The sequence below is a fragment of the Carcharodon carcharias genome, chromosome 16 (genome assembly GCF_017639515.1).
Source record: "Carcharodon carcharias isolate sCarCar2 chromosome 16, sCarCar2.pri, whole genome shotgun sequence".
NCBI classification, from domain to species: Eukaryota; Metazoa; Chordata; class Chondrichthyes; order Lamniformes; family Lamnidae; genus Carcharodon; species Carcharodon carcharias.
The window spans coordinates 26,146,328-26,172,961 of record NC_054482.1 but is presented as its reverse complement, the minus strand read 5'-3'; the positions used below and the strand labels follow the sequence as shown (position 1 = coordinate 26,172,961).

The 26,634-nt window shown below is 41.4% G+C and overlaps 1 protein-coding gene across 2 annotated transcripts in view; it reads right to left on the bottom strand.

Annotated features, from left to right (window-relative positions):
• The window catches only part of imp3 (IMP U3 small nucleolar ribonucleoprotein 3), a 290,648-nt gene that overhangs the window by 172,224 nt on the left and 91,790 nt on the right, over positions 1 to 26,634 (bottom strand). For both annotated transcript variants that reach the window (XM_041208908.1, XM_041208909.1), the window contains exon 3: positions 11,876 to 11,950. In XM_041208908.1, the coding sequence (XP_041064842.1) occupies positions 11,876 to 11,950 (75 nt within the window). The remainder of the gene's footprint in view (positions 1 to 11,875; positions 11,951 to 26,634) is intronic.

The window sequence follows — 26,634 nt, the reverse complement described above, 5'->3', positions numbered from 1 at the left end:
TCAACTTGTTCCTCATGGCACTCTGACCACATAATTTGGTCACTGGGTTGCCAGCACTGTGTCAAAAAGCTTTCTGAACTGTTTCATTATCTATTCTGCCAGTCCCTCAGTAACTAAAATTTCTAATGTTAAAATAAGAAACTAAACAAAATAATGTTAGAAAAAATATACTTTTTGTGATGCGATAAATGGCTGGTTTCCGTGCTGTAAATACTACGTACCACTTTGCATCATGGTTTTTGATCCAAACTTAAAGGAAAATTTCCAAATTTCCAAGTGAAAGCTTTGAGTTGTTTTATTTTACAACTGATTCATAATGTGATTTATCAGCTGTGATATTGATGTTTATCTCTGCCAAATGCAACTTCTTGAAAAACATTTTATTCATTCATGGGGCCTGGACAGTACTTTTACTTTAGCTTCTTCAACTTCAAATAAATACTCTTCAAATAATTTTGAAAAGCACAAGAACAAATGAACAAAAAAGCTACGTTTGTGTGCAAGAAAAAAGAGTGCACTACACACCTGTTGCAGCTTTCGCTGTGTCCTGTCGAATTTAGAAAACGTATTGAATAAGCTTAGGGTGCGAGGGGTCAAATGACAGAGTTGAGAGGGAAAGGGAGCGAGAGAAAGAGAGGGCAATGGTGAGGTTGAAAGAGGGCAAAATGGGGGCAAGAAAATGTGCGAGAGAACAAAAGCAGCCCGGGGTGTAATTACTGCATAGCAAGTTTGCACAGGCAGTTTCCAATTTAAATGTCAACAGAAGAATTCATTATACTTATTAAAAATAAAGACAGACTTTCAAAATAAGGACTGAATAATATCTGTGCACCATGGTCTAATTTTCTTTGGCCTCTTAACACTGCTGCAAATGAAGACAACCTACATGCAGGGTTGGAGGTACAGCCATATGATACACTGCAAAGCTTTAGTCTGGAATCACATGGTGTGATAGAAAGATAAAATTTATGCAAATGAGCTAGTTAAAAATCATATAAATTCTGTTTCAGTGTTTTGCAAAGGAGGAACCTTAAATGTGCAAGCTTAACCATGTTAAAATCAAGTGGAAGATAATGTATGCTATATGTAATCAAATATAACCTCAATTCATTCAAACTCTGCAAACAAATGAATCATGGTGACCACAGAAAATTTCAGTCTTTTATTTAATGAAGTATCATCACGAGAATTTTGCAGGGGTAAACCCATTTGCCAAAGGTGGTCTCAGTCATCTGTAACCACGCAGACACAAGCCAGATACTTTTTCTTATGTCCAACTCAAAGGGTCTTTATGACAGGCAAGCTCAAAACATGATATTTCCAAAGGAAGAATGCCTGGAGTGAACAGTACACTTGAAACAGTAACTCTGACCTCCCAAACGAGGCAAATAGGACAGTAATCTCACTTCTCACTACAAATCATACAATTTATGGGAGCTGTGATAGCATAATGATTATGTTACTGCACTCATAATCCAGAGTCCTGGACAAACGATCCTGAGACACAAATTCAAATCACACCATGGCAGCTGGGAATTTAAATTAAGTTAACTAAGTAAGTCTGGAATAAAAAGCTAGTGTCAGTTATGGTGATCAGAAAATTATTGGGTTGTTGTAAAAACCCACTTGTTTCATCTAATGTCCTTTATGGAAGGAAATTGCCATCTTCACCCAATCTGGCTACAGCAACGTGATGGACTCTTAACTGTCCTCTCAAATGGCCTCACAAGCCACTTAGTTGTTTCAAGGCACAAACTTCTCTAGAGAAATTTGGGATAAGCTTCAAACCCTTTCATGATTCTAACAATTCCTATCCGGTAACCTCTTTCTCTTCCAAAGAAAACCTTGTTCTGGTTCAGCCTTTCCTGAGTTACAACCTCTCAATACTGGTATCCCTTTTCTCTTCTACCCCATTTAGAATTATTTTCCAAAGAGTAGGTAGCCTCCTTGTTCCTCCTGCAAAATACACCATTACTACTAATCTATATTAAAATTGATTTTCCATTTACCTGCCCATAATTACAAAGTGTTTATATATAAACAGATATTCAGTCTGCTTTGGCTCCAGTTATTAGCTGCAGAATGATTCATAAAACATTGATACGGGACCATAATTAAATACTTTTTTACTTTTACTCAAGTCTGAACTGGGTCAAAGCAAAATCAAAAGAGTAACTTTCACAACTAAGTTTGGCTGTCAGATTCAAACAGGTTTCAGAGGCGTTCTGCTCCAAGGGTTTTATGTTATTATGTTTGCACCTGTAAAACAAAGAAGCTGTTGCAGTATACTGAAATACATTGAGTATTATTGACCACAGCTGATACTAGTAAAGTCAACAAGTCCCCTGTTAAGTGATCAACTGAAAGATAATTGGCTTCATTTACCACAGGCTGGGTCATTTTTGTTTGGGCTCTGGTTTGCTTCAGTAACCAAACAACGACATCACAGAGGCATTTCTCCCTTCCCTCCCCCAACTCCACAGATTCAGTGACACTTTTAAGTCAAAGCAGAATAAGACTCAGAGTGCTTTCAGACTGGATTCACACCCGAGGATGATCCAATAAAGACACCTGTTCTCTTCCTGAGCTAGAACTATGGTCCTTTAAGAGACAGAATTCAAAGTAACTTTGTGCTGAACATTAAGCATTTTTAACAAAACTTTAAGCATACATTAAATCCCAACACTACAGCTTGCTGTAAGTTGTGCATTTATTGAAACGGCAGACTTCAAAAGCCAAGTAGTTATTTTTGGTATGATTGAAGAAGAGCTGCAGAATTCAAGGCAGACACCAGTACAGACTACATCTCATCTTAACAAAATAAAGAGCACTGATGTACACAAGATCATGGATGCACAGGTCCCATAACACACTCACAGTAAACTCATATGGTGATAATATGCAAAAGATAGAAAAGAACGTAATAACTCTTCCTGACAGTGGAGATGGGGAAAAGCAAGATCATTGCCAAGGACATGAATAGCACCAAATTCAAAGAGAAATAGTTACTGTGGTTTATGCCTCCTAACCAATTTATTTAATAGCCCACTCATTCACAAGTAGCATGAAAACAAAATGAAGTGCAAATTGAGAAATAGAATTTTCACCCTAGTACAAAATTATGATTGATTTGTCAGATCAATGACCTTTATCATATGTAGAGAGGGCACTGATGTTTGGTGTTGCTCCATACCATAAACACCATGTGATGTTCAACAAACACTGAGTGGAGGAGTATTGACGGACCAACCACCACCTCAAAATCCTGCACATAAATGTCAAATTATGTTTTTTTACATGTTGGAATGCTTTGCAGTTATCAATTTCTTAGCTGACCATAGTATTCACATTGCAACAGTGATAAGCTCCTCTGAATCACAGTCTGATGATTTGAAAGGATAAGCAAAACATGATGTATTTGGCACAAACCTAGCAGGATCTCTCGAACAACTGCTGGAAGAGATTGTAACAGCACCCTCTTGTGGCTGTGTGTGTAAATATATATATATATATATATATGTACGTATATATAGTCAAACTGGAATAAACAAGTTTTTCAGTTTGAGTACTTTGAACTCTGTGCTGCACGCTGTCTTTTTCCTGTACTGCAAACGTCTGGCAATGAGGTAGGATTGTGAATGTCATCAGCCAAACAAATTTGGGTTGCAGAAACATCCAGCAAACCGGTAGAGCACCCGAAAGGTTTTTTTTTTGTCGAGAATTAGTTTTAAAAATCCAGTCTTAGAGAAAAGGTTGATTGTGCAAGTGGGCGGATTGCCCTTCAAAGATGGCTACAAGAATAGGTATGTTGGGTGACTGGGAGACTATAGCCGTGACTTTTTCAGTGCATATGTGGAGTGGCTAGAGATGTATTTTAATGTTAATAATTTCCTCGGTGTTTCTGATAATCTGGCTGTTAATCAGGCAGTGGGCGTAAAGGAAAAGGGTGATATTTCTGACTGAAGCAGGCCCAAGAGTGCATGAAACAGTCAAGAATTTGCTCGCTCCTGCTAAATTGAAAGACACGCTGTGTTTTGCGCAAGCTGGAACAGCTCAACAGTCCCAAGCCTAGCTAAAAGCTATCATTTTGGAACCAGTAAGGACATTGTAATTTTGGAGAATTTCAAGAGGGCGCACTATGGCACAGATTTGTAAACGGTTTAAAAAGTGAAGGCATTCACAGGAAGTTGCTGACATTGCCAAAGTTAAGTTTTGACATAGCGTCGCAAACAGCCTTGTCTATGGCCATGGCAGGACATGACTTGAGAGAAGGCAGAGTTAACAACTGCTAGTCATCAGCTGAAGTAAATAAGCTGCAGCTGAGTAAGCAGAAGGCCGTAACAGCAGCAGTTAATAGTAGCAGTAGTAGAAATAAAAAGTCATGTTTCCTGTGCTTAGACCAACAATGGGCACAGAATTGTCCATTTGTAAAGGAAGAGTGCTACAGTTGCAAGAATATGGGTCATCTTGGCAAGGTATGTCAAAAGAATGTAAATGGAAAAAACACGGGCTGGAGGAAATGCAGTCACTGCATACAGTTTTTGAACAGCGCCAGGTTGATGATGGGTAGGTTGAAACTCATAGGGCTGGACTTTACCGTCGGCGAGCAGGGGCGGGGCCCACTCACCGACACGTAAAATTATGTGTGGTGACGTCAGGCGGAACTCCTGATGTCACAGCGCCCCATTTAAATCTTCAGGAAGGCGGAGACACTGCAAAATCAGCTGCACACCCACCGACCTGTCAATGGCCATTTGAGGCCATTGACAGAGCAATTAAAGTAATTAGTGGACCTGCCCGTCCAACCTTAAGGTTGGCGGGCAGACCAGGAGTAAAAGCATGAAACCTCATCCACGGACGGGATGAGGTTTCCTGTAGGGTTTTAAAAATTTTAATCAAGTTTTTTTGGAAATTATGAACATGTCCCAACTCATTTGACATTATCACACGAGGTGACATGTTAGGGAAATTTTATTTTTCTATTTTAAGCTTTTTCACATTTGGAGCCAATCTCCATAAGACTACACTTAGCCTCAGGGAGATGCGTGTGCTCTTTCGTGCGCATGCATGCACAGAAGAGCACACTCTTGATTTTAGGAATCCCCCCCCACCTGGACAAGGAGCGCATAGCGCTTCCCTGCAGACGTCACGCTGGGTGGGCCTTAATTGGCCTGCCCACGTAAAATGGTGCTGCGCCTCCAATCGGAAGCACGTCCGTATGCACGCACTCATCAACTCGCGCCCCCCCAACAGGTGGAAAATTCAACCCATTGAGTCCAAAGCACAAGGATGTCCAGTGGAGATTCGCAGGTCATCATAGTCCAATTTGCGTTGGATGGAGCTCTAGTAAAAAATAGAGGTCGATACAGGGGCATCAGTCTGCGTGATTCCTGAATTGCTATACCATCAAAAGTTGAATCAGCGTCAGCTGGAGAAATCACGAATAGAATTACAAAGTTATGAGGAGAGAAAATATCCGTAATGGGAAGTGTGTCAGTTCCAGTCACATACATGGAGCAATGCGCAAAGTTGCCCAACATTGTGTTGAAGGGCGGAAAACCAGTCTTATTGAACGAAACTGGTCAACAGCAAAATGCAAGATGATGGGATCACCAAGTACCTGAAGTGTTTAGTGAGGCCAGCAAACTGATTCAAGGTTATATGACCAACCTTCAGGTCCAGAGGAACGCTCAACCAGTTTATTGCAGGCTATGTCCAGTACATTATGCTCTAAAAGAGAAAGGAGAGCAAGAGCTGAAAGGACTTGAGATCGAGAACATTATCTCTAAAGAAGAACAGAGTAATTTGGGTTACTCCCATTGTTTTAGTACCAAAGTTAGATGGTAGTGCAAGAGTACATGGGAATTATAAAGTAACTGTAAGGCAGGTACTGGAATGTAACCCACTGATACTTTGCGAACAAATCCCCCACATTTGGCAATGTTATCAGAAAGTCAGATTTTTTTCCAAGTTAGATCTGACAAACGCCTATCTGCAACTTGAGTTGGATGACGAGTCTTGGTCATATTTGACTATTAATACACACATGGGTCTATTTCAGTTTCATATGCTGCCACTTGATGTTTCTGCAGACCCTGAAATTTTTCAAGGGGTAATGAACCAAAATCTGCAAAGAATTCAGGGAGTATGGTGTGCCATTTGGATGATATATTTATTTCAGCTCCAAAGAGGCAGACTCATGATGACAGGCTGAATAAGGTGCTCCAATATTTGGAAAAGCATGGAGTTCGGGCGAAGGCACAGAAAAATGTGAAATGCTTCAAAACACTAAAGATTATTTGGGTCACAGAGCAGACAAAGGTGGGTTATATGCCACCAAGAGTAAGGTTCAAGCAATAAGCAATGTGCCACACCCTCAGAATACCTCTGAGCTCAGATCTTTTCTGGGCTTAGTGAATTATTCCAGTAAATTCATATCAAATTTGGCAACCTTATTGCATCCACTGAATGAACTCCTAAGGAAGTGTGTTCCTTGGAATTAGACAAGGGTGTATTACAAAGCATTTCAGTTGTGTAAAAGTACATTGGGAGATCCTACAATGCTTGTACATTAGTGTGTCCTAAAAGGTTAAGCTGGTACGTGATGCCTCTCCATATGGAGTAGGTGCTGTGCTCTCACGTGTTAGATAATGCTCAGGAGGGGCCTTTGCGTCACACACCCTCAGTGCCTGAGAGTAGAATTATGCTTAAATAGAACATGAAGCATTGATTTTTTGAGTAAGAAGATTTCATAGATACTTGTATAGCTGTAATTTCACGATCAAACTGATCATAAGCCACTGACAGCTATTTTAAATCCAAAGTCTCCAGTGCCCACTTTAGTTGCAGCCTGATTGCAGAATTGGGCTTTGATATTGTCTGCTCTTCAGCGTGGCATTAAATACATTAATCGGAAGATCATCATAGTGCCGATGCAATGTCTAGATTACCATCCCCCTCAGAGGTAAAGCTCAACAGGGATGGTTTATTTTTCTTTTCACACATCGACTAGTTGCCAGTCACAGCAGATTACGTGGGAGAACAACCCATCGGAGCCTTGTATAAGCAAGGGTGTACGACTGTAATGCAAATGGTTATCCAACACAGATACTGGAATTAGAAGTCAGGCCAGTTTTTGTGTGTAAGAATGAGTCATCTGTTGGTAAAGGTTATCTTATGTGAGGAGCCAGAATTGTAATTCCTGAAAGGTACAGGTCACAGTTACTATGTGATCAACACAATTCACACTTAGGGATGAGCTTGTCAAAGAGTCTAGTGAAAAGCTATCTTTGGCAGTCAAGCTTAGATAAAGACATGGAATACACAGTGAAACTGTACGGAGATTGTCAAGCAGCAGAAAAGAAGATGCCATCAATGCCTTTGCAATCATGGAAATGGCCAACCAGATGTTGCAGAGGCTGCACGTAGATTTGGCAGAATTTGAAGAGCAACAGCTATTCATTGTGATAGACATTTGAAGTGGGTTGGTTATCCTGATGAATAACAACTACCAAAAATCTAGATATATTGAGTGGTTTGTTTGCTACTAATAAACTCATGAAGGAATTAGTGTCTGACAGCGGACCTCAGATTTATTCAGAAGTGTTTGTAAAATTTATGAGAATGAACAGGGTAAAAACTCTAGAATTTCACCGTATCATCCTGCTTCAAATGGAGCAGCAGAGCACACAGTACAAATTGTTAAACATGCTCTTGTTAAACAAATGCTGGATGGAAATTGGAAGAAATATCAGTTCTCATTGAATCACAAACTGGTAATTTTTTTGTTTATTGTATACACCTCACATTACATACAAATGGCAGCTGAATTGTTTCCCAGAAGACAGCCTTGAACAAGATTTTCATTGTTAAATGTGGCTTCAACAGTCAGTAGAAGAGAAACAATCTAGGCGGAAACAGAGTCATGATAGGGATAGAGCGAGAGAAAAAATTCTGAAGTTGAACCAGAAGATTAAGGTAAAATAATATCATAAAAGTGGGTGAAGTGGCTACCAGGAAGAGTAATGAAAATATGTGGTCCTCTTACATATCTGGTCCAAGATGTTTGGTTTATAGGTTTGTACATATAGATCATGTTTTACCTTCAGAGATTCATGAATAAGGAAGTTGGGAAGAATCAAATGAGTCTGATGAATTGGATAGTTGGGATCTGAATAGAGTACCAATAGTTACTCCAACACAAGTTGTGCCTGAAACCAGTTAAGATTCGATGCAGAGTTAGACAGACGTGCCTGATAAAGTGGAAAATTCAACTGAAGTTCAAGGGCAAAATCATTCTTTGTTGGAGAAAGCTTCTCCACAGACTCATGCCCAGATGGGTCAATGTCCTTCCCAAGTTCTGAAATTTTAGGACAGGAAAGAAGGTATCCTCTTAGGAATAGGAAACCAGTGGCTAAGTTAGATTTGTAAATAAATGAAAAACAATAAATGTATCTAAGCTGTATGGAATTTGAACTTTTGTGCAACTATTCATTGATGGAGAATGTAATAGCACCCACTTGTGGCCATTTGTGTATATATGTATATATAGTCAAACTGGAATAAGCGTGTTTCAGTTTGGTACTTTGAATGCCATGTGCTGCATAGATTCTCTTTTCTGCCCTGCAAAGATATCACAGGAGGTATTTGAAATACAGTGCAGAACATAATATGTCTTCATGTTTACTATCAAAAAACTGGCAGGGAGCAAATAACAAAACACAGGCAAGGGGAAAATAAAAGATGCCAACTTTTACTTCAAGAAAAGCCACATCAGAATGCATACCGTATGAACATCAAAACTATAATTAATAGCACAAATAATTTATTTTGCATTAACAAATGGCCTAAATTTTGCTGGGAAAGGGCATTTTGCTAGTTAGTCTTTTAGGTTATGGAATATTTGCTCACAAGGTTGCTGGTTGCAAGGGAATCAGGTGAACAATGGGACAGTGTATCCCTGTAACCAATGAGTCTAAAGGTTTGAGAAATAAACAGAGGAAGGCTTGAGGAGGAGGGTGAATGAGAGTGGATGAATGCCATTGACAATCTTACCCTCAAAGCTCCCACACTTTGCCCTGCCACTCACCCTAAACACCTCCTCTTCACCTCCTCCACCTCTCTCTCACCATAAACTCCTCTACTTTTCCCACCTCCCTCTCATTCATAAGTACCTTCCACTTCTTTGTACAGGCTTTTGGTTATCCCACCCTATACCCTCCTTCTTGGCTCAGCATCTAACTACTTGTGTGCAACGTTTGGAACATGTATCAATTTTGTACAAATATGAGCTGTTGTTATATTTCTTCCTCTCTTGTACAGCATTTGTAATAGTTCTGAAAAGGAGATTTATTGTGAAATTAAATGCAGCTTCCTTTTTCTGGCTGGCTCAGTAGCAATGGGCGTGGCAAAGGGAAGAAAGCATTTACTTGCAATTTTTCATTAGGAACACTGGACATTTACTGCTGTTGGGTTAGTCCATAAGTTTGTCCTGTATAGTAAACTGATAGCATTACAACAAGCTGTTTTGGAAGCAAGAACAGTTTCATGCATTATTTTTATTTTTGCTATATGACATTTAAGCACTAATTGCTTCCTGCACTTGATAAAACTCACTTATATCATACATGTATGTCGATTGCTATCTCAGGAAGGATTTCATTACCATTGTAAAGTGTCGAGAATTGAACCGTGAAGAAAATGCAGAAAAGCCCGTCACAGACCCGGAGCAGGAGGATGCTTATATCTGAGTGGCCAACAAGCATAGAACAAGGCACTGCTTTTCTCCAACTACATATTACCACACGACAACTGCAAGTGGCACAACTCACATGCTACATGACAACACCAGAATGCTCCACTTGGTGTTTATGACTTCAGATATTACAAATTCTACTTAAAAATGAAATGTTTCAGCTTAACATCCCAATAAGGAATCCCACCTCTTTTCTGGAAAAAATGACTAATACAAACTGGCCAGACTCAGTAGTATATTCAATGAGGAGTGTCCATCATTTTTCATTTGTGCCCATGATCTGATTCAGGAAGGCAGTCCAAAATGTCTTATTCGGTAGCAAGGAAAGACTATTAAAAACCATTACACAAGTCGCCTGATGGGATGCAATAGATAAGTTTAATCTCCAATTGTTTAATAATAGGGAAATATTTGAAGGAAGGTATTTAAGCACTCCAAAATCCATTGCTGTCCTCAAAAAAAAAATGCAACAGCTTAGGCTACTCAAATTCAGTCCTGGCTCAAAATCAGAACTTCCTGAATATATGGCAAGGCCACAAATTTTATGTACATAGCATAGTGATGGTCTGTCAATGACTATTTCATCAAAAAGTTTGCGATTTTGTTGAATGTTGCTCAATCAGTGTTACCGGCAGTCCCAGAGATCCATATGCAACAGGAGTCAATGCGAGAGAGGAGCAGAAATATGAATTCTGAGAAATTCTTGTACAAGGTTTTTAACTTATACAGCTTAGAAATTGCTGCCTTTGCATCAAGATTCTTTCCGAATAACTCCAAGTCCATTCAAGACTTTAACATAAGCCATTGCTTAAAGCACGTATCTCATCATTTTATAAGTTTCAATTAAACTTACGCCAGTTAAGAATGAATTCCAATTTGCCAAGTCATCAAGTGGTTATCAGAAACAATGGCAAGAGTGTTTCTTTTCTGTTGCGCCTCAGTTCTTGCCTCTGAGTCACAAAGTTGTGAGTGCTGGTCTCATCCCAGGCTTTGAGCACAAAAGTCAAGGCTGGCATTCCAGTGCAGTACTGAGGGAGTACTGCACTGACAGAGTTGCCATTTTTCAAATGAGATGTTAAACAGAGACCCCAATTGCCTGGGGGATGCGAAAGATCCCTTGGCACTATTTCAGAGAGCAACGGAATCCCTGGTGCCCTGAGCAATATTTAGCCCTCAATCAACATCACAAAAAAACACAAATTATCACATTGCAGTTTGTGAGTGCTCTTCATGCACATGTTGGCTGCTGTGTTTCCTACAGTACAACTATGACTGCACTTCATTGGCTGTAACACAACATGGTGGTCATGGAAGGTGCTATGTAAGTGCTCATGTTTCTTTTCTTTCTGTTCATTGGTTGGGAATTATGGTTTCATCAGGTGGGGTATAAAGTAAGAGTTTGTGGGGTACAGCAGAACCTTGTGATAAATTAGCCCAACAAATTGTAAAAATCCAACTCAACAATGTCCAACTCAAAGAGTCAACCAAAATCTAATGGTTTGACTTTATCTTTTGAATGAGAAAGATTTTTTTAAATTAACTGAAGGTGTGTAGCAATGTCTGGGAAACAAAATTGAGCAAAACAGAACTAACAAATAACTCAGTTGATTCAGACCATCGGTTACTGAGCCATTCAGATGAGAAAGGTGCTGGCTTGATCCCATGTGGGTACCAAGTTAGCTGATCATGGAGATAGAATGTACACAATTGTTCTCAATACCATCAGCTTAGGGAGCAGAAAATTAGCCTGAGTTTCTGTTCTAATTACTCTTATAAATTCAAGTTTGTGGGCAATAGATTAAGACAGGATTGAACACTGTGGTGATTCCTCTTCCCCCATAAGTAATACTCATTATTTAGCTCGAAGTAGCTACTTCTGCATAGGTCCAAACCCATATCACATCAATGTATAGCAGACACAACTTATATACAAATGCTGCTGACGAATAAAGGTTCATGCACAACCCATCATTGTAGAATGTGAATATGAATTGATTGCAAACAAGCAATGAGTAATTGGCAATGAGTAATTGGCTGGAAGCATGACAGGGCTGAAAATCTTACTGTACATAATTACTATACCTTAGTCTCATTGTGCATGAGCTTGTGATAAATTCATACCTGCAGAAAGATGATGCTGACACTTTCTCACACAGGTGTAAACCTTGCTTTGTGGGTATCAGGCCTGCTGAATATCTGAAATTAAAAACAGGACCAACATTAAATTGAATTAATTCTAAGAAATAAAAACTAACCCCTCCCTTCAGTTTTATGAAACAAGTTCTCAAAATCTGGCAGTATCAAGTACCATCAAAGCATGACTGACAAAAACCAATTGCTCTATAAAGCATTGCTGAGCCTGAACAAGTACTTCAATCACTATCTCATCAGTGCATCCATATTAATTGCACCCACAGTCATGCCAGTTTCCTACATTTCTCATTTGCTCAGTACATCAACAAAACATCATGAGCAGCAGCTTTGCATTCACCGGGACCTGAATGGAGTATGCTTACCCATATTTTACTGTACAGATAATCCCAGTCTGGTCAACAACATCTGGTCTCAAAAGTAATATGTTTCAATATGCAAATACAAAAGGCATTAGTCTATGGCATACTTGATGTGAAAAATTGCAACATTAATGGGTGCTGTAGTGGCCTTTCACATGTCAGATCTGCTTCACATTCCAGTTGAGACCAATAGAATTAAAACCTTGAGGATCCTCCATAGAATGAGTCTGGGACAAGAAGGACAAATGTCCATAGCACATAGCTGCCTCTACCATTCCTCAGAATCTCATTCAGAAAGCTCGTAACAAATGTAACAATGTCATAACGATAGAAGAGACGGCACTGTCTCAATGATGGAGCTGGGGCATATCGTTGAGTGTTTCGAAGGAGAAGGTGCAGGAAGAGTCGAGAGAACTTCTTTGTTCAGATCCTCCTCAGTTGTGGGCACTACTCGTAAGGACGGAATTTATTTCTCATCCTTAATTGCATAAAGGTGGTGATGGTAGTGGTGGTCCTTCTTGAACCACTGCAGTTTGTGTGCTGATGATACTCACACAATGCGGTGAGATAGGAAGTACCAAGATTATGACCCAGTAATGAAGGAGGAATGATAATATAGATCCAAGTTAGGATTGCGTGTAACATAAAGGTGGTGTTTCCAATGCATCTGCTGCCCTTGGGATGCCAAGGTGATGGTGGTCATTGGTCTGGGAGCTTCTGCCCAAGAAGCCTTGACAAGTTGCTGCAATACATCCTGTAGAGGTTAATATACTGTGCAGCATGGGGTGCACAGGCATGACAACAGAACTTGTATCCCTGTTTGTCTTAATACTAGAGGTTAATAGACTGTATTTTTATACAGTCTATTAACCTCCAGTACATTTTAAATGTAATATCTCCAGATTTGCAGATGACACAAAGCTGTGTGGGAGGGTGAGCTGTGAGGAGGATGCAGAAATGCTTCAGTGTGATTTGGACAAGCTGAGTGAGTGGGCAAAGGCATGGCAGATGCAGTATAATGTGGATAAATGTGAGGTTATCCACTTTGGTAGCAAAAACAGGAAAGCAGATTATCTGAATGGCTATAAATTGAGAGAGGGGAATGTGCCACGAGATCTGGGTGTGCTCGTACACCAGTTGCTGAAGGTAAGCATGCAGGTGGTAAAAAAGGCAAATTGTATGTTGGCCTTCATAGCCAGAGGATTTGAGTGCAGGGGCAGGGATGTCTTGCTGCAATTATACAGGGCCTTAGTGAGACCACATCTGGAATATTGTGTGCAGTTTTGGTCTCCTTATCTGAGGAAGGATGTTCTAGCAATGGAGTGAGTGCAGCGAAGATTTATCAGACTGATTTCTGGGATGGCGGGACTGACATATGAGGAGAGATTGAGTCAGTTAGGATTATATTTGATGGAGTTCAGAAGAATGAGGGGGGTATCTCATAGAAATCTGTAAAATTCTAACAGGACTAGACAGGGTAGATGCAGGAAAGATGTTCCCAATGGTGGGGGAGTCCAGAACCAGGGGTCACAGTCTGAGGATACGGGGTAGACCATTTAGGACTGAGATTAGGAAAAATCTCTTCACCCAGAGAGTGGGGAGCCTATGGAATTCACTACCACAGAAAGTAGTTGAGGCCAAAACATTATATGTTTTCAAGAAGGAATTAGATATAGTTCTTGGGGTGAAAGGGGTCAAAGGCCATGGGGAGAAAGTGGGAGCAGGCTATTGAGTTGGATGATCAGCCATGATCATAATGAAAGGTGGAGCAGGCTTGAAAGGCCAAATGGCCCTACCCCTGCTCTTATTTTCTACATTTCTATGTTTCTACACTAAGATACCCAGTTCCTCTGCTGCACACTAATTTTGGCGTGCCGTGTCCAACAGTTCTAACAAGTCATTATTTTAACAGCTGACTGCGTATAAAATATGCTGCAATAAATATTTTGCTTCAAAAAGTTTCTATGCCACAAAGTTCCCCATTTTTGTGCACGCAATAGGCTTTATTTTAAACAGCAGCAGTGTCAACCCAGAAAATGAAGCAGATTCCATATGTCTAACAAACATCGATTTCATCTTGTTCCCTCTCAGTATGCTTAAATACTAGCCCAAAAAGACAACAGTGATAGAGTTAAAGAAGAAAGAAATTGCATTTGTCAGGCACTTGGCACACTCTCAGTCTTCCCAAGGCATCTTACAACCAATTTAATTACTTCTGAAGTGCAGTCACTGTTTTGCAGGAAAAAGTTTTATGCTCAGCAAGGTCTCACAAACAGCTAATCAATGACCAGATAATCTGGCTTTGCCAACGGTAGAGGGGAAAATAATCATCCTGGGCTACAGGAATATTCTCTTTCTAAAGTGCTATGGGACCCTTTAATCTCAGTGGAGCAGACACACAGAGGCTCTTTAATGTGTTATCTGAAACAAGGGAAAAATATGTCAATATTGTGCTGGACAGAATTACAATATATTAGGACTGGAATTCAAATTACTCTATTTAAATGGACAACCTCAGGGTCCACACAAAACAGCACGTTCAATAAATATTTCAACACAGATTATCAAAGAGCTTTCCACGGATATGATATATACCTCGCTAATCTATTTTTCTTTCAACATAAAATGCTCCTGGTTATGCCCATCATCTTGATGTTGCCCTCCATGCCATGACATCATTCCTGGCAATAAAAAAGTATGCTGGTGACTGGCACTTAGTCTGCCACTAGGTGTTCTTAGAACCAGCTTAGAACTCAGGCAAGTTAAACATTAAGTGCACCAGCTTTAAAATATTCAATGGTACAATTATCACTGCATCCTGCTTCCTATTTCACCCTTTGCCATGTTTTCATTATCCCCATCAGCCTTTTGCTCTCTTACCTGAACCATCTGTCCGAGCATAGGTCACAGCTTCATCCCCTTATGCAACATCTTAACAAATTTCAAGCTCAGTGCAATACGGAGTTCTTCTGTAGCCTTCACACCTATTTCTTTGACGAGTAGTCTTCCAGCCCCATCCCCAAAAAGCAGACATTTAGCTCTCATCTTCAGAATTCTCATCCACCTGAACCCCTCCCTCCAGCCTGTTACCCTCTAGACCTTTTCATAAAGAGCTGATGGCTTGAAATCAGTCAATTCAATTTCTGTTCCGCTTGCTCATTCTAACCTACCTCCCTTTCAACTTGTCTTTGGTCCCCACCATATACTCTAATCCCAAACAACTGTTTTCATCTTTGGCAACTGTGTTAAGCTGAATAAGACCACTCTCAATCTCGGTGTAATGTTCAACTCCATGTTGATCAATGAGAGTTTCGGGCACCATATCCACATGATCACCAAGGCTGCCCACTTCCAATTCCATAACATTACTCAACTCCAGCCCTGTGTCAGCTTATCTGCAGCCGAAACCCTCAACCATTTCTTTGTTACCTCTAAACTTGAATATTTAAATGCTCTCTTGGTCAGCATCTCATCTTCCATCACACATAACCTTGTGCTCATGCAAAATGCTGTTGTCCACATCTTTTAGCAGCCTTGGCACTCAACTCAAAGACCCCTCACTAAACCTCTCTGGCTCTCTTTCTGTCTCCTAGTGGATTGGAAACCACAAGGGTAACACCCCTTTTCAAGAGAGAGACAAAAAGCAGGGAATTATTGGCCAGTTAGCCTAACGTTTGTCATTGAGGAAATGCTGTAATCCATCATTACAGAAGTAGTAGCAGGGTATTTGGAAAATGATAATATGATCAATGAGAGTTAACATGGTTTTAGGAAAGGGAAATAGTGTTTGACAAATTTATTAACAGTTCCTCAAGGGGGTAACAAGCAGGGTCGATAAAGAAGAACCATTAGTATATTTTGATTTCAAAAAGGCACTCAAATAAGGTGCCACATAAAAGGTTACTGCACAAGATGTTTATGATTGTGTTGATGGTGATACAGACAGAGAATCGGCTAACTACCAGTAAACAGAGTGTCGGGATAAATGGGTAATTTTCAGGTTGGCAAACTATAACTAGCAGAGTTCCACCGGGATCAGCCGGGTCACAGTTATTTACAATCTATATTAATGGCTGTGATGAAGGGGCTGAGTGTACCGTAGCTAAATTTGCTGACAATACAAAGATAGGCAGGAAAGCAAGTTGTGAGGAGGATACAAAATTTTTCTTCTCTTTCTTAAGCATCCCTCGGGGTCGAGGATGACTTGCTTCCACACTAAAAATTAGTTCTCAGGTGTTATGGCTTGGCAGATGGTAAATGTTAAGCTGCTCAAATCCCAGAGGGAAACTTAAAAACAACTGCCACAACTGTTTTGCAATTAGTATTTTTTATTTAGAGATGCATGCCTTGAATTCAGTAGTAATAAGTCCATTGAGTGTTAGAGGTTTTTTTTACAAAATGAAATTAAAATTTTATTACTAAAATAAATAATTTTGAGCAAATACATAGGTCTACAAATTACTACTATGATAACTCCTGGCTCCCCTAATTGACCTGACTCCCCGTTACACCCCCATTAAGGCAACAGTAAAAACAAAATAGATTTTAACAAACCTAAGCAAAGCACACGATGCCCTCATGGATATTCACAGTGAACTCTCTTAGTTTCGGTTCCTGTAGGCTGCAGCTTGGTACATAGAGACTGGAGGCTTTTCACAGTTGTTAGATCTTAGAATGCCTTCCTGTTACACATAGCCTTCTCTCCTTTATACATATTTTCCCCTTTGAATGCAAATTTCACTGTTTCAATAAGTCTTTGGACTTTACCTATCAAATAATAAAAGTCTCTTATAGGACCAATTTTATCAGTAAGCTTTGGGAAAAATAAATACTATTTGGCTCCTTCTGGCTAAGTATAACATCTCGCCCTTTCTTTTGAAATTCAAACTACTCTGGTTTATCTAAAAATGCAAATTTTCCTTTATACCGCACATTCTAAAACTTCAGTAATGTTTACGTATTTAGCATTTCAAACCTAGCTTCTCTTCTGATACATCAAAGCCTTCAGACCAGCTGTCTTTAATTCAATTAAGTCCTTCACACAAACACATAGACTATCCAGACCCCACTATTCCTACTTTACAAAAAAATCACAAGAACATTATGAAAATTAGTATAGTTGTATGACATCAGGTGACTGAAGAGTCCAATGCGCTACCTACAATCTCTGTCACAAGTGGGGCAGATGGTGGTAGGGGGAACAGGTGGGTGGAGTGCCTGAGTTGCCACCCGCTCCTTTTGCTGTTGACACTTGGCTTCAACTAACCTTTGGCAATGAGACTCAAGGAGTTCAGCTCCTTCTCAGATGCTTTCCCTCCACTTGTGGCGGTGTTGGGCCAGGGATTCCCAGATGTCGGTAGGGATTTTGTATTTGTTCAAGAAGGTTTTGAGGGTATCCTTGAAGCATTTCCTCTGCCCTCCTGGGTCTCACTTTCCATATTGTAGCTCTGAGTCTAGCACTTGTTTCGGGAGTCTCATGGCAGGCAAGTGAACAACGTGGCCTGCCCAGCGGAGCTGATCAAGCGTGGTCAATGCTTCGATGCTGGGGATGTTGGCCTGAGCAAGAACACTGACGTTGGTGCACCTATCCTGCCAACGGATTTGCAGGATCTTGCGGAGACAGCGCTGGTGGTACTGCTCCAGAGTTTTGAGGTGCCTGTTGTACATAGTCCACGTCTCTGAGCCATAGAGGAGGGCAGGTGTCTCTGCTGCTCTGTAGACTGAGCTTGTTGCCAGATTTCAGATCCTGCTCTTCAAACACTCTCATCCTCAGGTGGCTGAAGAGGGTGCTGGCACGCTGAAGGCGCTGTTGAACCTCGTCATCAATGTCTGCCCTTGTTGACAGTAGGCTTCCAAGGTAGGGCAAGTGTCCAAGGCCTCGTCATGGATTTTGGTAACCAGGGTCGGTGCGATGTCCGGGGCACAGTGGCGGTGGTGGTGGTGGTGGGGGCGCGCACAGATGTTTAGTGTAAGACCCATGCTCTCATATGCCTCGGTGAAGGTATTGACGATGGCTTGGAGTTCAGCCTCCGAGCGTGAGCAGACACAAGCATCACCTGCATTCTGTAGTTCAATGACAGCGGATGGGATAACCTTGGATTTGGCCTGCAGGCGGTAGAGGTTGAATAGGTTCCCGCCTGTTCTGTAGTTTAGCTCCACTCCAGCGGGGAGCCTGCTGAGGGAGAGATGGAACAATGCAGCAAGTAAGATCAAGAAGAGTGTCTGTGCAATGACAAAGCCTTGCTTGACCCCAGTCCAAATGTGGATTGAGCCTGTGGTGGATCCATTGGTCAGGGTCACGGCTTGCATGTCATTGTGGAGCAGGCGGAGGATGGTGACAAACTTTTGGGGGCAGCCAAAACAGAGGAGGATGCTCCATAATCCTTCACGGTTGACAGTGTCGAAGGCTTTTGTGAGGTCAAAGAAGGTTACGTACATGGATTGGTGCTGTTCCCTGCATTTCTCTTGCAGTTTCCGCATGGTGAAGATCATGTCTGTTGTGCGTCTTAGTGGGTGGAATCCACATTGTGACTCTGTAGCCAAATTTGCTGGCAATATGAAGATAGGTAGGAAGCAAGTATTGAGGAGGGTACAAAAAGTCTGCAAAGCAATAAGGATAGGTGAATGTGTAAAACAGATGGAGTATTATGCGGGAAAATGTGAGGTTATCCACTTTGGTATGATGAATAGAAAAGCAGAATATTACTTAAATGGAGAGAGACTACATAATGTTTTGGTACTGAGGGATCTGAACGTCCTCATACATGAATCACAATAAGTTATCATGCAGATACAGCAAACAATTAGGAAGACAAACAGAATGTTAGCCTTCATTGCAAGGAGTTGAAGTAGAGAAGTCTTGTTACAACTGTACAGGGTATTGGTGAGATGATGCTAGAGTACTGCTTATAGTTTCATCTCCTATTTAAGGAGGGATATGCTTGCATAGGAGGCGGTTCAAGGAAGGTTCACTAGGTTGATCCTCAGGATGAACAGGTTGTCTTGTGAGGAAAGGTTGAGCAGGTTGGGCCTATACTCATTGGAGATTAGAAGAATGAGAGGTGACCCTTTCGATACATAAGATTCTGAGGGGGCTTTACAAAGTCGATGCTGAGAGGATGTTTGCCCCCTTGTAGAAACCTGGAACATGGAGGCACAGTTTCAAATTAATGGCTCACCCATTCAAGACAAAAATGAGGAAGAATTTCTTCTCTCAGATTCACAGAAGCACAGAATTTTAACGGCACAGAAGCAGAACAATCGGCCCATCATGTCTGCACCGGCTCTCCAAATGAGCATTATGACCTAGTGCCTTGCCCTGCCTTTTCCCTTTACCCCTGCACATTATTTCTATTCAAATAATCATCTAATGCCCTCTTGAATGCCTCAATTGAACCTGCCTCCACCACACTTCCAGGCAGCGCATTCCAGACCCGAACCACTCAGTGTGAAAAAGTTTTTTCTCACCTCACATTGGCTTCTTTGGCAAATCACTTTAATCTGTGCCCTCTCATTCTTGATCCTTTTACGAGTGGGAACAGCTTCTCCCTATCTACTCTGTCCAGCCCCCTCATGATTCTGAACATCTCTATTAAATCTCCTCTTATCCTTCTTCTCTCCAAAGAGAACAGCCCCAACCTCTGCAATCTATCTTCATAACTAAAGTTTCTAATTCCTGGAACCATTCTTGTAAACCTTTTTTGCAGTCTCTCCAATGTGTTTACATCCTTCCTATAATGTGGCACCCAGAACTGTACACAATACTCCAGCTGAGATCTAACAAGTGTCTTATATAAATTCAGCATAACCTCCTTGCTCTTCTACTCTATGCCTCTATGAATAAAGTCCTGGATACAATATGTTTTATTAACTGCCCTTTCCACCTGTCCTGCCACCTTCAAAGATCTATAAACATATACACCCAGGTCTTTCTGTTTCTGCACCCGCTTCAAAATTTCACCCCTTATTTTAAATTATCTGTCCATGTTCTTCCTACCAAAATGCATCACCTCACACTTCTCCACACTGAACTTCATCTGCCACCTATCTGCCCACTCCACCAACTTGTCTATGTCCCATTGAAGTTCTACACTGTCCTCCTCGCATTCTATAGACCACACCGAGTAAAGCAATTGCACCTTTTTTGTTCCTTAGCTCCAGCCAAATTGATTCTGTTCTTGAACTCTCTGGGACATCCTCTTTATCCAGCACTGTAATGCTCTCCTTAACCAAAACCGCCACCCCTCCTCCTTTCCTCCCTTTCCTATCTTTTCTGAACACCTTGTACCCAGGAATATTCAACACCCATTTCTGCCCTTCTTTGAGCCAGGTCCCTGTTTGCCTCAACATCATTTTACCACATGGCAATCTGCGCCTGTAACTCCCCAATCTTATTTACTATACTCCATGCATTCACATGCATGCATAGTAGCCCTGATTTAGATTTTGTTATTTTCTCCCTCACCCCGACTTCATCTATTAACTTACTATTCTCTATACTAGTGCTATCTGTCCCTCCCAGTATTTTGTGCACCCTGGTATTTCTCTCTAACGTTTTCTCTTGGTTCCCACACCCCTGTAAAGCCCTCCCAACAGCACTAGCAAAACAACCCGCAAGGAACTCAGTCCCAGCTCTGTTCAGGTGCAACCCGTCCGGCTTGTACAGGTGCCATCTCCCCCAGAGCCAGTCCCAGTGTCCCAGGAATTTTAGATTCCTCCCTCCTGTGCCATCTACCCAGCCACAAATTTATATGCCTTATCCTCTTATTTCTGTAAGTCAGTGGCACATGGTATTGGGAGTAATCAGGTGATTACTACATTTGAGGCCCTGCTTGCTAATTTTCTACCTAGTTACCTAGAGGGTCGTTAATCTTTGGAATTTACTACCCAGAGAGCAGTGGAGGCTGGGTCATTGAATATATTCAAGGCTCAGTTAGACAGAATTTTAATCTACGAGGGAGTCAAGGGTTATTGGGGGCAGGCAGGAAAGTGGAGTTAAGGCCACAATCAGACCAGCCACGATCTTACTAAGTGGCAGAGAAGCTTCGAGGGGCCAAGTGGCCTCCTTCTGCTCCTATTACTTATGTTCTTATTATGTTCTCTCTCTTTTAAGATGCTCTTTAAAATCTACCTTTGATCAAGCTTTGGTCACCTGCCCTGATAACTCATTCTGTGCCTTGGTGTTTTCATTACTATCACTTCTGTTAAGCACCTTCGGACATCATACTAAGCTAAATGTGCTATATAAATTCAAGTCGTTGTTGTTCAACAAGCAACTCCGTCTTTCAGGCCCAACTCAAACATTATAATTACAACTCCTGACAAAGGGACCGTTCCCCTCATGATATCCTGGTCTACTTTTCCATCATGCCCACCACACATTCTTCTTCCCATTTCACCTTCCCATGCAAACTAAGGAGGTGCAACACCTGCCCTTTGACCTCCTCAATTTCTACCAAAGAGGACCCAAAACATGCCTTTTAGATGAAACAGCAATTTACCTATACCTCTTCCAATTAAAAGATATTATAATCATAAGAACAAAAGAAATAGGAACAGGAGTAGACCATTCAGCCACTCAAGCCTGCTCCGCCATTCAATAAGATCATGGCTGACCTTCTTGTGTTTCGATTTCCACATTCCCATTTAACCCCGATAACCTTTGGTTCCCTTGCCTAACAAGAATCTATCCACCATTGCCTTAAAAATATTCAATGACCCGCCTCCACCACCTTCTGAGGCAGAGAATTCCAAAGTTGCACAATCCTCAGAGGAAAAATTTCTCCTCATCTATGTCCTAAAAGAGCAACCCTTAACTTTAAAACAATGTCCCCTAGTTCTGGACACACCCACAAGAGGAAACCTCCTTTTGACATCTACCTTGTCAAGGCTGTTCAGGATCTTGTATACTTCAATCAAATCACCCCTCACTCTTCTAAACTCCAGTGGAAACAAGCCCAGACTGTCCAACCTTTCCTCATAAGACAACCAACTCATTCCAGGTATCAATCTAGTAAGCCTCCTCTGAACCGCCTCCATTGCATTTATATCCTTCCTTAAATGTGGAGACCAAAACTGCACACAGTATTCGAGGTATGGCCTCACCAATGCCCTGTATAACTGAAGCATAACATCCTTACTTTTATGTTCAATCCCTCTCATAATAAAGCAAAGCATTCCATTAGCCTTCTGCTCATGATGCAGTCTCCTCTGCGTTGAGAGACCAAACACAGATCTTGATTCAGTCTGCAAGACCCTGAGTTTTTGGTTGCTTGCCGTTTTAATTTTTCATCTCACTCCCATGCTGATCTTTTGTCTTCTGCCTCTACAGTATTCTAAAGAAGCTCAATGCAAGCTCGAAGGACAGCACCTCATTATTTCTATTGGGCAATTTACAGCCTTCTGGACTCAACTTCGGATTCAATAACTTCAGATCATAACCACTGTCCCTGTTAATTGCAGACAGCAGCTATTGCATATGATATTGCTATTCCAATTTACGCTTCCTTTAGATCCACTTTTTAGTTTCTTTAGTTGTCCCACCTGCCTTTGCCTTGCACCATCATCCCTTTCATCCTTCCACCCTATCACACTGATAGCCCTTTTTGTTTGTTCTCCCACTCCCAGCCTGTGTACTTGTTTAAAACCTCATGTCTGTCACATTTACCAGTACTAATGAGGTCATCAACCTGAAACATTAATTCTTCACTCTCCCCACAAGTGTTGCCTGATCAGCTGAGCAATTCCAGCATAGAAACATAGAAAATAGGAGCAGGAACAGGCTATTCGGCCCATCATTACAGATGGGGATATTTGTGGAGCCTCATCCTCCAGCAAGTTGTTTAATTGTCCACCACCATTTACGACTCGATGTGGCAGGACTGCAGAGCTTAGATCTGATCTGTTGGTTGTGGAATCACTTAGCTCTGTATATAACTTGCTGCTTATGCTGTTTGCCACGCAAGTAGTCCTGTGTTGTTGCTTCACCAGTTGACACGTCACTTTTGGGTATGCCTGGTGCTGCTCCTGGCATGCCCTCCTGCACTCTCCATTGAACCAGGGTTGATCCCCTGGCTAGGTGGTAATGGTAGAGTGGGGGATATGCCGTGCCTTGAGGTTACAGATTGTGTTTGATCACAGTTCTGCTGCTGCTGATGGCCCACAGCACTTCACGGAGGCCCAGTCTTGAGTTGTTAGATTTGTTCAAAATCTATCCCGTTTAGCGTGGTGGTCATGCCACATAACATGATGGAGGGTATCCTCAATGTGAAGGAAAGGACTTCGTCTCCACAAGGACTGTGCAGTGGTCACTCCTCTTGATACTGTCATGGACAGATGCATCAGCAGCAGGCAGGTTGGTGAGGATGAGCTCAAGCATGTTTTTCGCTCTTGTTGGTTCCCTCACCACCTGCTGCAGACTCAGTCAAGCAGCCATGTTCTTTAGGCCAGCTTGGCCTGCAGTGGTGCTACCAAGCCACTCTTGGTTATGGACATTAAAGTTTCTCACCCAGAGTATATTCTGTGCCCTTGCCACCTCAGTGCTTCCCCAAGCGGTGTTCAACATGGAGGGGCACTGATTTATCAGCTGAGGAAGGGTGCTTACGTGGTAATCAGCAGGTGGTTTCCTTGCCTGTGCTTGACCTGATGCCATGAGGCTTCATGGGGTCCGGAGACGAGGCTGAGGACTCACAGGGCAACTCCCTCCCAACTGCATACCACTGTGCCGCCACCTCTGTAGGTCTGAGCCGACGGTGGGACAGCACATAACCCAGGGATGGAGAAGTCTGGGGCATTACCTGTGATGTATGATTCCATGACAATGACTATGTCAGGCTATTGCTTGACTCGTCTGTGAGGCAGCTCTCCCAATTTTGGCACAAGGGCATTACTAAGGAGGGCTGACAGGGCTGAGTTTGCTGTTGTCATTCCAGGTGCCTAGGTCAATGACAGGTGGTCCGTCTGGGACATTCTTTTTAGATTTTGTTGTGGTTTGATTCAACTGAGTGGCTTGCTGGGCCATTTAAGTGTCAACCATATTGCTGTGGGTCTGGAGTCACATGTTGGCCAGACCAGGTAAGGACTGTAGATTTCTTTCCCTAAAGGACATCAGTGAACCAGATGGGTTTTTAGAATTAGAAATGGTTTCATGGTCGTCACTAAACTTTTAATTCCAGATTTTTGTTGAATTCAAATTCTGCGGTGGTGGGATTCAAACCCACATCCCCAGAGCATTACCCTTGGTCCATGGAATACTACTCTAGTGACAATACCACTATGCAACCGCCTCCACATAACGTCTATTAAGCTTAATGTTTAAGCACTGCTGGTTTTAGGTTTGTCATTGGTGGTGAAACTGCTGCAATCAATTTGAAGCAATAAATTTATCACCATTCGTTCACTGTCACTGGGTCAAAATCCTGGAACTCCCTCCCTAACTGCACTGTGGGTGTACCTACACCACAGGGACTGCAGCAGTTCAAGGCAGCAGCTCACCACCACCTTCTCAAGGGCAACTAGGGATGGGCAATAAATGCTGGCCTAGCCAGCGAATCCCACATCCTGTAAATGAATGGGAAAAAAAATTAGTTAGATTAAACTAGCACATAGCCCAAACCAAAGCCTGTGGCATTGTGCGATTTATAGCTTGAGTAGGATGTAATGTCTTAGAAACAATTGCTTACACTGCAAGGCAATTTCTTTTACAAAAATGTAATCATGTCGTCAAAATACTTTGACATTAAAACATTTAGTTACTGTGGTAATTATGGCTTTATCTAAGTGTGTGGTATACCTTTAAGAAGGATGTTATAAAGAAAGATCACATGACCTTGTGTAACCAACAGAAGACTAATGCGGACCAGCTCAGTAGTCAGTAGCCAGAAGCATGGAGATAGGGTTTGACGTGAAAGGAACAAGTGCAGCTGCTGAGTACCTTTCTAAATAAACAGAATGTATCCCATCTAAGAAGTGTCTGCTGATCAATTGGGCATGCAACTGGGATTCACAAGTCCCAATAAGCTGGCGACGAGAATTCAATAGTTACCAAAAGCTATCTTCATACATTACTGAAGCATCGGCATGCAAAAATACCTCAAAAACAAGCAGCACCTATATTCCTCTGCGCAAGTCAACACCTGAGCTACAATTATTCTACCTTAACCTCCTTTCTGAATGTGAATTAAATTTCGTAACTGAATGCAGTTTCGCAATCAACTAATGCTCTCCATGTGTCATCTAAGAGTTTCAGTTTACTATGGTTTGCAACTTGTTTGTCTGTGTCAATTTAGCCTCAGGGCATGCAACAAAACAGACACATTACCGAGGTTTTCAGGTGCATAGGAAATATGTGATGGTTGCAGACTTTCTTGGTGCCAATAGGGGATTGATCTGATGAAAATATAGGACACCATAATGTACAAAGAACCAAAGTGCACACAACATGATGCATTAGTTATACATAAAGCCCTCTTTAAAATACAAACTAGAATACTTGTTCACAACATGAAGAATATTCAACTTGTGACAGCATGAGCCGCTCCCTGTTTGAGTAAACCAAGACATCTGACTGGAATCTGCCCTCAGATTGCAGCTCATTTCTCTTTCTGGTCTCCCGAAATTAGAAATCTGAATCAGGTGCTATATTTTTAAACTTACCAAGTTAAACTTATCAATTTAATTTTTAAAATGTGAACGCCCGTGAGGATAAAGCATTCATTTCTCGAGTCACTGTTTCCACTATGCAATTTCCTTTATGCATGTTTGCTTCTGTAATTTTATGCAAGAAACTGAAATAGGGAATACCCCTTTATAACTGCTTTTGTCACTAAAGCTAATTAATAAATAAAAATATAGCAAAGTATTTCTCAACTTTTTCTCTTGCTGCCATAATACCTAGCACTGATCAACTTCAAGCGTTTAGCTTTTACAGGTATTGTTTTCTTTGCTATAATTTATGGATAAACTTTGTCACAGGAGTTTTGGATTTTAACACATGCCTGCGTCACAATTTTTAACTTGTCAAATTAACGACCGTGGGAGAGAGGAAGAGGGGCTGCAAACTTCAAGATACAAAAAGTAGTCACTTATACATCTGATCAGAAAAAAGTTTCAGCAGCTAAGGTGAGCTAACTTAGGCAACCGAGAGTGATCCTTATCAGAATAAAAGACAATGGGTGTCAGTGAATAGATGGAAAATAAACTTGCATAATGAAAGGAATGAGTCACAAACAAGTTTGCGTACTACTGTGTCTAATATTGTTCCTTTTGTCATGCTTGTTTTGCTTCTACAGTGGAATCCTTTTTTTAAACTGAGCAATGCACAGTTAAGGCTAATAGCGCAAGACAGTACCAAGGCTGAAAAAAATAAGA